The sequence below is a fragment of the Pollicipes pollicipes genome, unplaced genomic scaffold, assembly GCF_011947565.3.
Source record: "Pollicipes pollicipes isolate AB1234 unplaced genomic scaffold, Ppol_2.1 Scaffold_3087;HRSCAF=3621_pilon_pilon_pilon, whole genome shotgun sequence".
NCBI lineage: Eukaryota > Metazoa > Arthropoda > Thecostraca > Pollicipedomorpha > Pollicipedidae > Pollicipes > Pollicipes pollicipes.
The window spans coordinates 33,084,033-33,096,950 of NW_023596225.1; the positions used below are offsets into that span (position 1 = coordinate 33,084,033).

General features: G+C 48.8%; 1 protein-coding gene across 1 annotated transcript in view; it reads right to left on the reverse strand.

The window, feature by feature from the left end:
* Positions 1–7,461, reverse strand: part of da (transcription factor daughterless) — a 69,206-nt gene extending 61,745 nt beyond the window's left edge. The window contains exons 1-2 of the mRNA XM_037213554.1: positions 7,378–7,461; positions 1,943–1,983 (exon numbers count right to left, since the gene is read on the reverse strand). Coding sequence (XP_037069449.1) covers positions 1,943–1,983; positions 7,378–7,459 — 123 coding nt within the window. The 5' untranslated portion in view covers positions 7,460–7,461. The remainder of the gene's footprint in view (positions 1–1,942; positions 1,984–7,377) is intronic.
* Between the last annotated feature and the right edge of the window lie 5,457 nt (positions 7,462–12,918).

The window sequence follows — 12,918 nt, forward strand, 5'->3', positions numbered from 1 at the left end:
CTGCCAGCGCGCTTTCTCCGCTCCTCGCGCTGCCCGTGCACCGCCTCGACACTCAGATGCCGCCAAGGGGGGACGGGGTGATGTTGTTTATGTTATGTGCGGGAGGACAGAGGTGATTAATCATGAAATGGCAGCTTGGACGCCTGTCGGCTTCGTATCGGCACGTGTCACTTGCTGCATCACGACCCATATGTCAGCGGATAAATGAAATGAAGCTAAATGGATCGATGTGTAGGTTGGCACCACTGACGTTAGCTGAGGGCCAAAATGAGGGGCCGATGGCCGAGAGTTTAACTAAAAAATGAGCCGAAACGTCGGAGTGTGTGTTTGTGTGTGCGTGGGAGGGGGGCAGAAGTTTTTTCGATTTATTTTTATCGATTTCTTTTCGATTTCAAATTTTATTTCGATTTCTTTCATAGGTTCGCAAATTCAGTAAGGACTGACTAGAGCAAAAGGCTAAACCGACCCTCAAAATGCATCAAATATGGGCTACAAACCAAATCCGACACACTTTAGCCTCAATGTCGGCGGCTAGAGAACCCCCTCCCCCCTCCAACTGAAAAGCAAGCCATCACAACCCGATTCACTGCATGCATCAACAAGGGAATTACACATTTCCACAAAAGAGGCGACGCCAGTGTTCCTCTAGCCCCTCCCTCCTGTTCCCTGGGCTAAGATAAAGAATTCAACTAGTTCGTGCGATAAGTCATCACACGTATCGTGAGATGCCTGATTACCATATTCGTAAACCATCACGCAGGCCTACTTACCAACGGGCCGCAAAGGGGGAAAACACGTTTGCGTTCGATCAATAAGATCCCGCCCTCCTCTGCACCGCACTTTTCGACATCAGCTGCCCAAGATCAGCCATGCAGACGCATGCTCATGAATAATGAGCCCGCGGAAAAGTCGCGAACCGTTGAATTGTTCATGAGGCCGCCCATATTAGCCCGGCATTACGGGACAAATGTCGCCATGAGAGATCCGTTCGCCAGACGCTGGGTTCTGATGTGTGATCTGACAACGCTCGCTTACCACTCGCAATGACCGTCATGACTGTAGAATCCTATTCACTGACTCGTGTGTGAAACTCGATGCAAACATGTATAAATGCATGCTGACGAAGACGTAGGAACGATAATGATCTTTCCGACTTCCTCATTTGCACACCTGCAGCGGCACTGCCCAACCGACCGATTTCTCTACACAATCGTGTAAGAGCATCGCCAAATAAACCAACATAAAGTGACCGTTTGGTCACTGCGACCACGTCTTTCAGAACATGCCTTACAACCAGAGAACCTTCGAGAGGTGAACTTGTCATTGCCATTATCATTGGAGCTTTGCTGCTAGGGCCATGGCGTCGGCTGTCTCTCATCCTGGCAGGAAGAGCGGGCCCCACGGGGAATTGAACCCCGTACCTTTGGTTTCCTAGACGCGCAGTGGTTAGCGCAGTCTAAAAGTGACCTTAATCGCTGGGAAAATCAGCCGGCCACCACTTTGACGGCTATGTGACAAGCTCCCTGTACTGTGAGTTCTACGCCGAATCAATGCGCTGGCAACTTTCAGCTCGTCTCCCATGCACTTCCTCGGGACCACAAATGTTGGGAAATCACGGTTGCCTACATGCAAGCATACCAGTTCGCGGATCCAATGGAAGGTTTCCGAACCCTCACGTCCCTGCGATGACAGGAACCAAGTCCCAGACCCCAGGAAGCCGGATGTTGGGGTCCGTTTCGGGGAGGCAGGTACATCCTTGCACGCAAAGGCGTCATGAGTGTCCACATATCCGCATCAGATACGTTTATAGGAACGGTTGTGTACCCGGAGGCAAGCCCATCCGCGTCAGCAGCCGGCGACCCGATACCAGCGCGAGAGCCTCGCCGAAATCTTCCACAGCCGTGTGGACACAGGCAGATAGCGCCGCGGTGGCGTCTCTTACCTGGGCGTCGCCATATGCAGCTACCGGCTGGCCGTGCTTATCTGCAACAAAGCCGGACGGTGTGTGAGAGGGGGCCTCAGCGCACGGCCGTGGGAGAATGCCGCCTATCGGCAGCACGCGACGCGGTCGCGCGCCGGCGGCCGCCGCGTCGCAGCACCGCTGCGTCGTCCGAACTCTGACGCAGCAGGCACGGGCGTAGTCGAACCGGCGGCACTTGCGCGCAACTCCCGTGCGCAGGGAAATGCTGTTTTTTAAGATGCTTATGAACTAGCGGTCGGAAGTTCAGGTACCGGTCAAGTGGCATGCGAGGGAGGAACATGCGGCTATCAGGATATTTTGCCGTTCTTCTGCTCTGAGCAAAGGGTAATTTGACGTTTCCGTCAATGACAATCAGCCCGGGTATTTCAGCCAACCGCAGAAAATGGACAATGAAGGTTCCATGGCTGTTCACAGCTCCGGACATACCTCGTTGCTTGAACAGGGCGGTCAAGGCTCAATGGCAAGGCCCACTACCCATTTACTGATACCGCAAGAGGGTGCGCTGGCCCAGTGAGTGGAATTGGCCACCTCCAATTGGTCTGCTTATTTAACTGCCAGCCAAAAGTCCCCTCTACCAACAAATAAGCACTTCCTTGAGTCAATAGACACATGCTCCGAGCAAATGAAACGTACACAATCCGCACGGTACATTGACAGATTATGCATACAGCTGTTAACTGCAGTCAGTACCACGGGTCACTGCAAAAAAAGCATCATAACTCGTTCGGCGACCATGCCGTTCAAATCCCAAACATAGTCTGCTCTGCGACCACATCACCACAAATACATTTACCCACAAAAAAGACAGAGATTTTTATCACAATTGCAAAGCAGCAAATGTCCATGCAGGCATGCGTGTCGATGCGCGTAGGCATACTAGTGAAACCACGATGTCAAAAGGCAATACAAGCTACTGGCACCTGTTGCAGCCTGGCACCTCAAACATAGGAAAACAGGCGGTGCACCGATCCCTCGCCACATAGCATGGCGGGTCATTTCACCTGCCCTAGCGATTTTGAGCTTAGCTGTTTTGAACTTTGATCTGAAGTAAGCTCCAACGGTAAAAAACCTGTACGCTTCATTTCGAAACAATTCACAGATGAGCACCGGACGCAGCTCTCCGGAGGTAAGGGGGAGGGAAGGCCTTTAGGAAACCACAGCTTCGGGAGGCCTCCTCGTTCTCAGCAGCTAGCAACCCCCTGGTTTTGTAGCCGTGGGGCTCTGAGCTCGAATCTGGACGCACGGAATGTTTCACCATACCCGCGACCACCCGCGCATGAGGTGCCGCACATGATTGCCAGGGTTTTCCGTGGATCTCTGGGACAGAGACTTTTCACGTTCTTTCCCCAGGGCACGGAAGCCCAAAGGCGCTGGAGAGGACCACGGCCCTCCATTCAATGGCGTTAAATGGCACGAAGTGGGTTCAACAAGGTTCACAAAGTGTTCCTGTCTACCCCGCTTCCTTACGGCGACTTTCTTGGCTTACATCACAATTGTTGAAGCGTCTACCCGCTCCGCACCGAGGACGTCCATCGGCTAAGGGCCAGATTCGCGCTTAATGCCCCCCAAGCAGAATCGGCGCCCGTAACTGACCCAACTGCAACGCGCAATTTTGGGTCGACTTCGGCTCCCACTCCCGCAAACCTGGCTTGATTTCCCATACCCATGGTCCCGATTCTGGTGGCAACACGCTGGCTGATATCAAATTGACCTCTACCACTTACCCTAGAAATATCACGGATGTGTTCCGAAGGCTGCGAAAGACCACGCCATGAAAAGTATCAACAGATCCCTGACAGCTTTCCGCGCCCGGGATGTTTGATTCAGCTGCCCGCACTACCTCAGAACGTGTGAGATCACCCCTGTCACCTCCGCCGGCCCGTGCGGTCCGTGCCGTTCATCCCCGCCCGGCTGCTGCTGACTGATGCTGTCACCCGGGTACCGCTGGGCCTGACAGCCCAGGGCGCGGCCAAAGGCTTGCAAGCATCGAAGGGGTGGGTCATGTCACCAGAACCGAAAAGCGCCCACCGAATATTACCACCAGTCTGCATGGCCTTCTGTGCACATGTTGACGCAGTACATTGGACTTTTTACTTATTAATATCAATTTCTGAGTTTTAATTTATCTTACATATAAGATATGCCCAATCTAGAAAACATGTTCAATCCAATAGAGGCATATCAAAGCCAGCTTTCTCAACTTCCTTCAAGACAGTTATTGTGGTTCCCCATTTGAAACAGGCACATGTCTTATAATCATGTGCTCACTATTAGGATGACGTCATTAGGATTCACCATCGGGATGAATCGCTTGCTCACGATTATTAAAATTAACCAGACTTCTTCTGGTGTTGTGCAGACACAGCACAACCTTTAAAGCAGAAGGCTTTGCAACATATGCTTGTCAAAAAATGTATGAGGGCCTCAAACCTGCTCTGGGAAGAATATGTTGCTCCAAACATGTTATACAAAACATGGTGACTTGCTTCAGCTCAGCACATATGGAGACTGTCAGCCTTCAGGGGTGCTAAATTTGACCAATGTCTTGCCATGAGACATCTACACATGGTAATTGGCTTCAGGCTTTCATATTATATATATATATATATATATATATATACATATATATATATACATTGGATTCTGGTCTTCATATTGATATATCTACATGTATGGTAGAAGCTATACTTAAAGAAAGGTAGTGTTTTTATGCCTATGACCTTTCAGCTTTATTTAGGCTTCCGCTGCTTTGTTTGGATTGAAATTTACTCCAACTTTTGTGCTGCAAACTGCAAAGAAGTGAAACAAATTTGGCAATCTTTTGCAACTTGTATAACCCTGAAAGAGGTAATGCTTGTGCCTATGGAATGTGAAATGCACAAGTTTCTCAAAATGCTAAAATACTGAAAACAAATTATCTAAAAAATTTAGCAGCATGCTCCTAATAGTTTATGACTATTCCATGAAAATATCAGGAGCCCCAAGGCACAACTTAACCAGTGAAGAATAACAAATAACCATTGTAGGTAGATGACTACATCACTAATAAAAATATGCAGCATGGCTACTTGGCTACCACACCAGGTTGGTACTTGAATGTATTGATGAACACAATAACAGAATGCTAGTCATGTTGTCACATGAGACATTTAGGCAAGTATGGCATGCAAAAATCTGCTGGAGTTCTAAATAATTTACACATTGTGCCATGAGTTCTCTAGTCTACACACTGTCAGGGCTGATCTCCTCTCACATATCATGATCAGGGCTTTGGCGTGCATTGACTGCAATGCTGATATGGTGCCTATCTGCTTGTATATCATACTCCTACTCATACTGTTTTGGGCCCGCTACTACCAACCCTAATAAGATCCACACTTTTAGTGTGCACAATTGTTTTCACAAAAGATGAGAACTATTTGACCAGCAGAAGGTAGGTAGCATTATATAAGCTTAACTTGGTCAATTTCACACAATTAGTTTTGCCAGGGATTTAACATGTCATTATGACTTCTGAACTGAAGATATACCATGCCTGACTGGTAATTTTGGCAATACCTTAGGGCTTAACTAAGTCTTCCTCAGCCACAACAGGATGGAGTCATTTGAGAAACAATGGGCATCAGTCAGTTCAGTTAATGGTTCCAGCCAAAATCAATGATTGGAAAACAAAAACAGCAATGTGACCAACAAACCAGACTACTATTAACACAGGTTATATACATAGCAATTAAAACATGTGTACAGCAAGAACAGTCTTCTGGAAATCTTATTTCCTATGGAAGAGATTTAGAGTAAGCTCTGCTAGAGTTGAACCAGGCACAGGTCTGTGAGGATAAAATCATACTCCAGAGTGCCAAGCCAAATGCATGTCTGCCCAGTCAAACATTTGATACAAAAAGCTCATTACATCAAACCAGGGTGCTTCTCATGATTTTGGACACTAACTAGGCATATTCCAGTAATGACTATTTGGGTTATTGGGTACACTTACTACAATCCTCATATGGTACCCACACTAACCAGTTTGGCATGTCAAACATGAGCCAGAAGGGAACAAGGTTGCTGTTGCAAATTTGTAACAAAGGAAGTTTGAGCAAAAAAAAGGATTTGATGCTATAGTACACATTTACTTTTGGCTGTTAAATGGATATTAAACATTTTTAACAATAAAATCTGGCCTTGCAGCCTGGCTTTGAGCACTATTTGAGAGCTAAATGGTTATAAAAAATGGCCACATAAGATTGCTTTCTTTGACTGCCTAATGCTAACAATAATAAGAAACAATTGATACAATTTCAATTGATACTCAGACAACTGAGACTTGAGACAATGAGATGATGACAATCTAACAGCATAGACTGCATTCCCAGTATGTTAGAGTGGCAAAAAAGTGCACTGATGAGTGATTATCAAGCTGATTGATCAAACAAGTCAGCTGGGCAAGCAAGAAGCTCCTATAAGGACCAAAGCCTGGAAAGCATGCAACCCAAATATGAGGCTAGCCCCATAAGTTAATGGTGCCATTTGTTATTGAAATTTGTTCTAAGCAGATGCAGTCTATGCAAACTAACTTGTGATCATCACATGCACCATCAACAGCAACTCCCACAGCATCAGTATCACTGTGCCTGGTAAATCAATTTGTGCAGAACTGGACAGCACAAAGATCATTATTTTTTCAATAGTACACAGCATAATGGCAAAATATAGCAACTGGAGATCTGGGAAGATAAGGTATCATATGCTGTGCAGAACAGTGCAGATTGCAAAAACACTGGAACTATCTGCATAAATTCAAGGCACATATATCCTATTCAAACACAAAATGCTTTGATCAGTTTCGTCACAGTCCAAATTTCACATTCCTACCAAATTTTCCCTTATTCACCATGATTCAGAACCAATCAGCAGACAACATTTACAATGCATGCTGCATGCCGCAAAACCCTGATGCCAGACCCCCACAGTTCCACAATCCACTCCTAGAGATGCCCAACACAGAAAAATATATGATGACAGTGTATGACATGCATGCAGTATCTTAAGCCACTATGAAATAATGTGCAAGCTATAGCCTACACTGACACCAAGCATCCAATGTTTCATCTCCAGATTCTGGAACAAAACTAATTAATGGCAATTACCATGTCGCAAAATTCAGTGACGAAAAAACTTGCCAGCTAATATCTAGAATTCTGCATATTTCAACTACAACATAACTTGAAATAAAAACAAGCAGACCGCTAGTTATATGGCCTTCCATAGCGTTAACAATCCCCAGACGTTTACGACGCACTTAGTTTTCAGGTTCGGTTCACGTCTCGTTCCACATAACTTGAAAATGCTATTCCATAGCTAAGGGGAACAGATACAGATTCACATTTTCAACTCACCTTTTTGCTTGTTTGCTATATTATTGAAGCAGTTCTGAAAAACTTCGTACAGCTGCATAGGGTTATCGTCGCTGGCCGCCATCTTTCCTCACCATTGTTTTTCGGAGATAGATCTCCGCTACTAAATACGTTGTATTCAACAACCATTACGGCAATCGAGAATGACAGACGAGAAAGGATATGCCTAAGATTATTTTTGGCTGGTTCGACTGATAAAACTAAAGTTGATGTGTGCTTTATTCATACAAGAATACATCAAGTTAGCAAAAGCTTCTTTTAGTTTTATGAAAGAGCGATGAGAGGGGTAAACACTGCAGAATTCCAAGAAGTTGTGGTCGTGTCGTCCAGGAGCGGTGGTGACTGCGGGGACGGCAGTGAGTTTAAATCCATGTTGGCCATCCATCACGATAAGCAGGACGTTGAATATCGAAATGATAGAGGGCAAGACCGTCTGCTCCTTACCCAGGAGCGCAGCCAGAGTCTTGGCAAGGCCGGGGGATGGCGGGCACAGGATCAAAAGAAGGCCCCATGGGGTTGAGAAGGCATCTCCCCCCCCCCCCCCCGAAAAGCATTGTTGGATATGGCCCACTTGTTAATAAGGGAACTTTTTTGTTTTATTTCTATGCTTACCACCTAACATTGGAAGAGGAACCAGGAGTCACTGCAAAATCAATTCTGTTTGAACTTTGACGCCAATAAACCGAAGGACAGGCGTTAAGCGATTGCGTGAATAAACCGTCGGCGCTCTTCGTTTTACAATGGTTTATTGAGCTTCACGTAAACCAATAGAATTCCGATGAATTATAGATCACAGTGGGTCTAAATTCTGTATTAGACTGGCCAAGTCATGTTTGCCTAGAATTTTCAACATTCTGTCGGAATCGATTAGCCGGAAAAATAATGTAGCGTAGTTTTAAGCATACACGCTCGCAAATCCGAGCCAAGACCTCGATGCCCTGCGTTGCAGCCTACGTGGACTGCTCGGCGTCGGTCCCGCGGCCAACGGAGAAGCGAAAATCCTGTGGAGAAACTGGAAGAGTAATGGAAACGTCTCGATGTTATGTGTTGCAGACACTAATCCCCCCAACGGATAAGTTCAAAGTTATCAAAAAGATTCGCACCAGCCTAATCTTTGAACGGTGCAGACTTATTTTGAATGACTCGGCAGAATGATTTCACGACGGTCGATACGCGAGTACGGCACCCGCAGCATGGTGTTGCTTGCAGTGGTCAACGCCGTTCGGTTTCATGAAAACTAACCGACGCCATCGCTGTCCTTGCTCCTGATATTGCGAGCACACAGCTTCAAAATTGGTTGGTGTAAGTTGTTTCTCCAGCCGATTCCGCAAAAAAATGGCCTTCCTTAACCAAACAGGGGTGGCAGGAGGACAGTGGCCCTGCTCGTTTTTCTTTTACCTCATTTAGACCCAGTCTATTCAACACTAATGAGACGCCTTTTCCTTCTCGGTAAAGGGGTCTCCTCGAGTAAAACATTAGGGGGCGCATTATCGCCCCCGTCGTAAGATGTGGGGTCATTCCGTCCCACCGCGCGGTGTCTTCCGGCCGCCATTCCGGCACAGGGGGGCAGGATCCCCACGTCGACCCGGTGTCCCTTAGAGGGATGCGTGATATCACATTGGTACCCTCCCTTACACGTGAGACCTTCTGACCCGCGCAGTTGGCCCCGGATCGAAGCAGGAACCCTCCCTGAGCAACGAGATACTTGATCACCTCAGGTGATTCAATAATTGGCACATTAACTCCAGTTCGGCTTAACGGGCCCGTGGCTGGCATTGAGTTGGAGGGCCCACCGGTCGGTGCTGAGGCCCTGACTGACACGAGGCCCTGCCATTGCCTCAATATGCTATTCTCTCAATGCGAACTCTCATCATAAGTTCTAGGTTTCAGTTCATTGTCAGAAGGCCCGACCAACGCAAGAGACCCTCTAGCATTCGAGGTTCCGTCCCTGCCTATGTGCAGCAAATGTTACCCTGGCCGGTCCGAGACCTCTTGTCGACACAGGACTCTGTTAGGGCACTATGGACCTGGCCTGCACTGGAGCACAGTATTGTTACAGGGGGCTCCGACCAATGCAAATCGCGGCCCTGGTCTTGTTCCTGTCTGGAAAATGTCTCCAAAGCTCAGACGGATACGGAGCAGACTGTTCAGTGTTGTGATCTCTGGCCGAAAAAGGGAACTCGCTGTCTTATGGGTCCCTAATCGGTGCGATAAGCCCTTTAACTGCCATTTGAAATCATGTCTCTACGGGTGGGGGACCTTAATGTGACCTACATACAGCCCTTTGGGCCCTTCAGCTTTCCCATCAGGCCCTTGATCTTTGGTCTCGTGAGACCCTTCGGGGGGTCAATTTGACCACCGAGGAGGGGCCCTTTCGAGAGCCTTCTTTTGCCCCCCCCCCCCCCCACCCACCAAACACGGCTCCTGGTGACTCGGATACCCCTGCCGGCACAGAATCAATCCCTTGTAAGGCACTGGGGGCTTCCTGCCCGACACCTCCATTTTTTCAGGGATCCCCACCAATACAAATCACGGGGCCTCCAAACTTACTTGAGAAATGGACCCCAGGGCTCAGACTGACACGAAGCCGACTGCTTCAGGTGTTGGTGGTACTAGAGTCGGAAACAGATTTCCGCATTGACCCAGGGCGTCCCCAATCGATGCAAGAAAGTCTCTGACTGACATTTGAGGTCACGACCCTACCGACGGGGAGGATATCCTCATGGTGTCCTATGAACAGTCCTTCAGGCCATTCGGCCCCTTCGGCATTCCAATTCCAATCATTCCTTGATCCTTGGTTCCGAAGGTTCCGTCGGTCCCTCTTCAGCCCTCCTCAATCAAAGCTTGTGACAGACTCGGGGTGACTTGCCGGCACAAAACCTCCTGTTGGGCGCTGTGGGCCCGTGACCGACATAGGGGCCCCGGTCATTGTTTCAGAGACCCAGACCAATACACATCGCGGGCTTCGGCCTTGCTCTTGCTTGGAAGATAGGCCCGCAGGTTTCGGACCGACACGGAGCCAACTGTTCGGTGTTGGTGGTCTCTGGCCGACATAGACACCCACATTGTCTTAGGGGCTCATCGGTCGGTGCAAGAGGCTCTCCGACTGGTATTTCAGGTCACAGCCTTACGGGTAGGAATCCTTCATGTGATCTACAGCCAGCCTTTCGGGCAGCCAGGCCCCCAATTGGCGCAAAGGGTCCCCTGGCTGTCATTATTGTGCCCGGCCCCACGGGCCGGCCCCTGAATATGACCTCCGGCCGGCCTTTTGGGTCCTTCAGTCCTTCCAATGGGGCATCGTCGGTCCCCACAGGCCTTCGGGTCCCTCGAAACCTAAGGGATGCACGTACTCCTTTTGCCTTCCTCTGTCTGTCCATTGCGCGTTCCATCTCTCCTGCGGTAATGAGCGGCACCATGCCTGAATTGCTGGGGTCTAGTTCTGTTTTGTGGACATTTGATGCGAACGAAGCGCGAAAATAGGTCAGTCTGCTTCAAAGTGTGTGAAGTTCGAGCCCCACCGATCTCAGTGGTGCCTGTGGTTGCAACCACACCTGCGGTGAACGCAGAGTAGTTGCTATTTTCGGTCTTCTGGCCTTCTGGCCCTCATTTTATCGCATTCAGTGTCCATTTGTGCCACTTGGACACCCCGAAAGTTACAGGAATCGGGACAGTGAGCGTTCCCAAAATTCGTTAAGGCAGAAACGGGATTTCTTACCACCCGATGTCACTTTCGACGTATTTACTGGAGCTGATGTTGAAATCTCCGTTTGACAGGGGGCAAGACAGCTGCCTCCCCAGGATTTAACGTCACTGCCTGATAACACCTGTGGCGTGGACGTAACTACGCTTTAAGTGATGGGGTCCATTTCTGTTTGGTGTCATTTCATGTGGCCAAAACGCAAAAATAGTTAAATCCAACTGGAAGTTACGGGCTCCGGACCTTGCACCGTTATCAGTGGTGGTTTCGTTTATGAGCTATGCTACTTGCTTAGATCCTTGGCTCAAAGGATTTAGTTGGGGTTGCCCTAAAAAGGTCAGGTTGGATTGGATTGACGCACGGTTCGGGCTCATCATTTCGATAACAAAACATATACATCTACGGTAATCAGATACGTACACTGAAAACAACTATGACGAAAACCGAACGACATCTGCCCTCTTCTTGTTTACTCACCTGAGAACCCTTGACAGCTCCTGAGCCTTCCCCTGACAGTCAAGGGGAGAGGTCGGGGCCATGCCTCCCGCCCCCCGCCCCCCCCCCCAACTTCGGCAGGATCGGCCACTGGGAGGGTGAGTGAGGTTGGAGGAAACAAGTCCCCGAACGTTAATGAACTGTAACATAGCAGCTACGGCTTGGCATGAAAAAACGCCGCGCGATTACATCGATGTTTCCAGCCCCAGTCCTTTCCACTTTTTCTGTGGTTAAAGTCCCGGTCCGCAGCTGCCTTATGACATCTTGGTTCTCTCGGGGTCCGTGGCCTTGTCAGAAGCCTCCCGAGCGCTGGGGACCCCTAGCTTTCAGGGCGTCACCCTGAGCGTCCCGCAGCTTCCCAGCTTCCTGACTAGTTTTCCTGAACGACGGCGGAAGACTTGACCTTGATGGGGTCTGCATCGTGATCTGGCTTGCTGGTTCCAGGTGCTGATCTCTCTCAGAAGCCCTCAGATCGCGTTCGATTTTCCACCAGCACCTTTTATTGGCCCGATCCTGTATGCAGCCCTCCTAAATGTACATCCGACCCTCCCATTCTTTATATTGCTTCAGCCTGCACCCTCACGACAACCCGCTAGTCCGGGGCAAGCTGCATGAGTCAGTCGCGAGTGGGCTGAGAGCCCCATGGGAAACGGGACCCGACCGGGTACCCAGCGCATGCGCGGGTTAAAGCCCGGATGTTGGCCCCCCAGGTGCAGGCAAACCTGTCCCAACATTAGCCATTCTTCTTCGTCCCCCAGCCCTGGAATGATCATTGCTGGTCGAAAGGGCCAGCAACCATCCAAACAGGCAGCCAATCCTAAATGTAACAAAAGAGCTCGGTTGTCATTGTCCAGTTAAGATGCAAACTTTTTGGAATGAATCAATGAACAGGAAACTAAATTTGGAGTTGCCGAGTCCTGCGTTTTGGAGCATGTCTATTTCTGTATATGTACGCTTGCAATCTGACTGTGGAGAATACGGGACGTTCTGGACATCATAAGATGCGAATCACGCATTTCGAAGCACTTTTGGTAACATCGCATACTCGATAGCTGTTAACATTGTCTCAGCATGATAAGAATAAAATCAGAGAATGTGTGGAAAGGGGACCCCGGTCTCCTCCGGGCCTTTATGCTGTACTGGGGTTCCTTGGTCGGTTCGATGTAGCTGACGGTCCAAAGACATTGATTGTAGTTATCTCGGTTCCTTCAATTACATCCGGATCCAATGGATGTCGGGTCTTACAGGCTACCTTGCGTCCTCTCGAGTATCCCCGTGCGCTGAAGCGATTTTGGGACACACGCTCCTTTCGAAACCTGGCACTTTTTCGC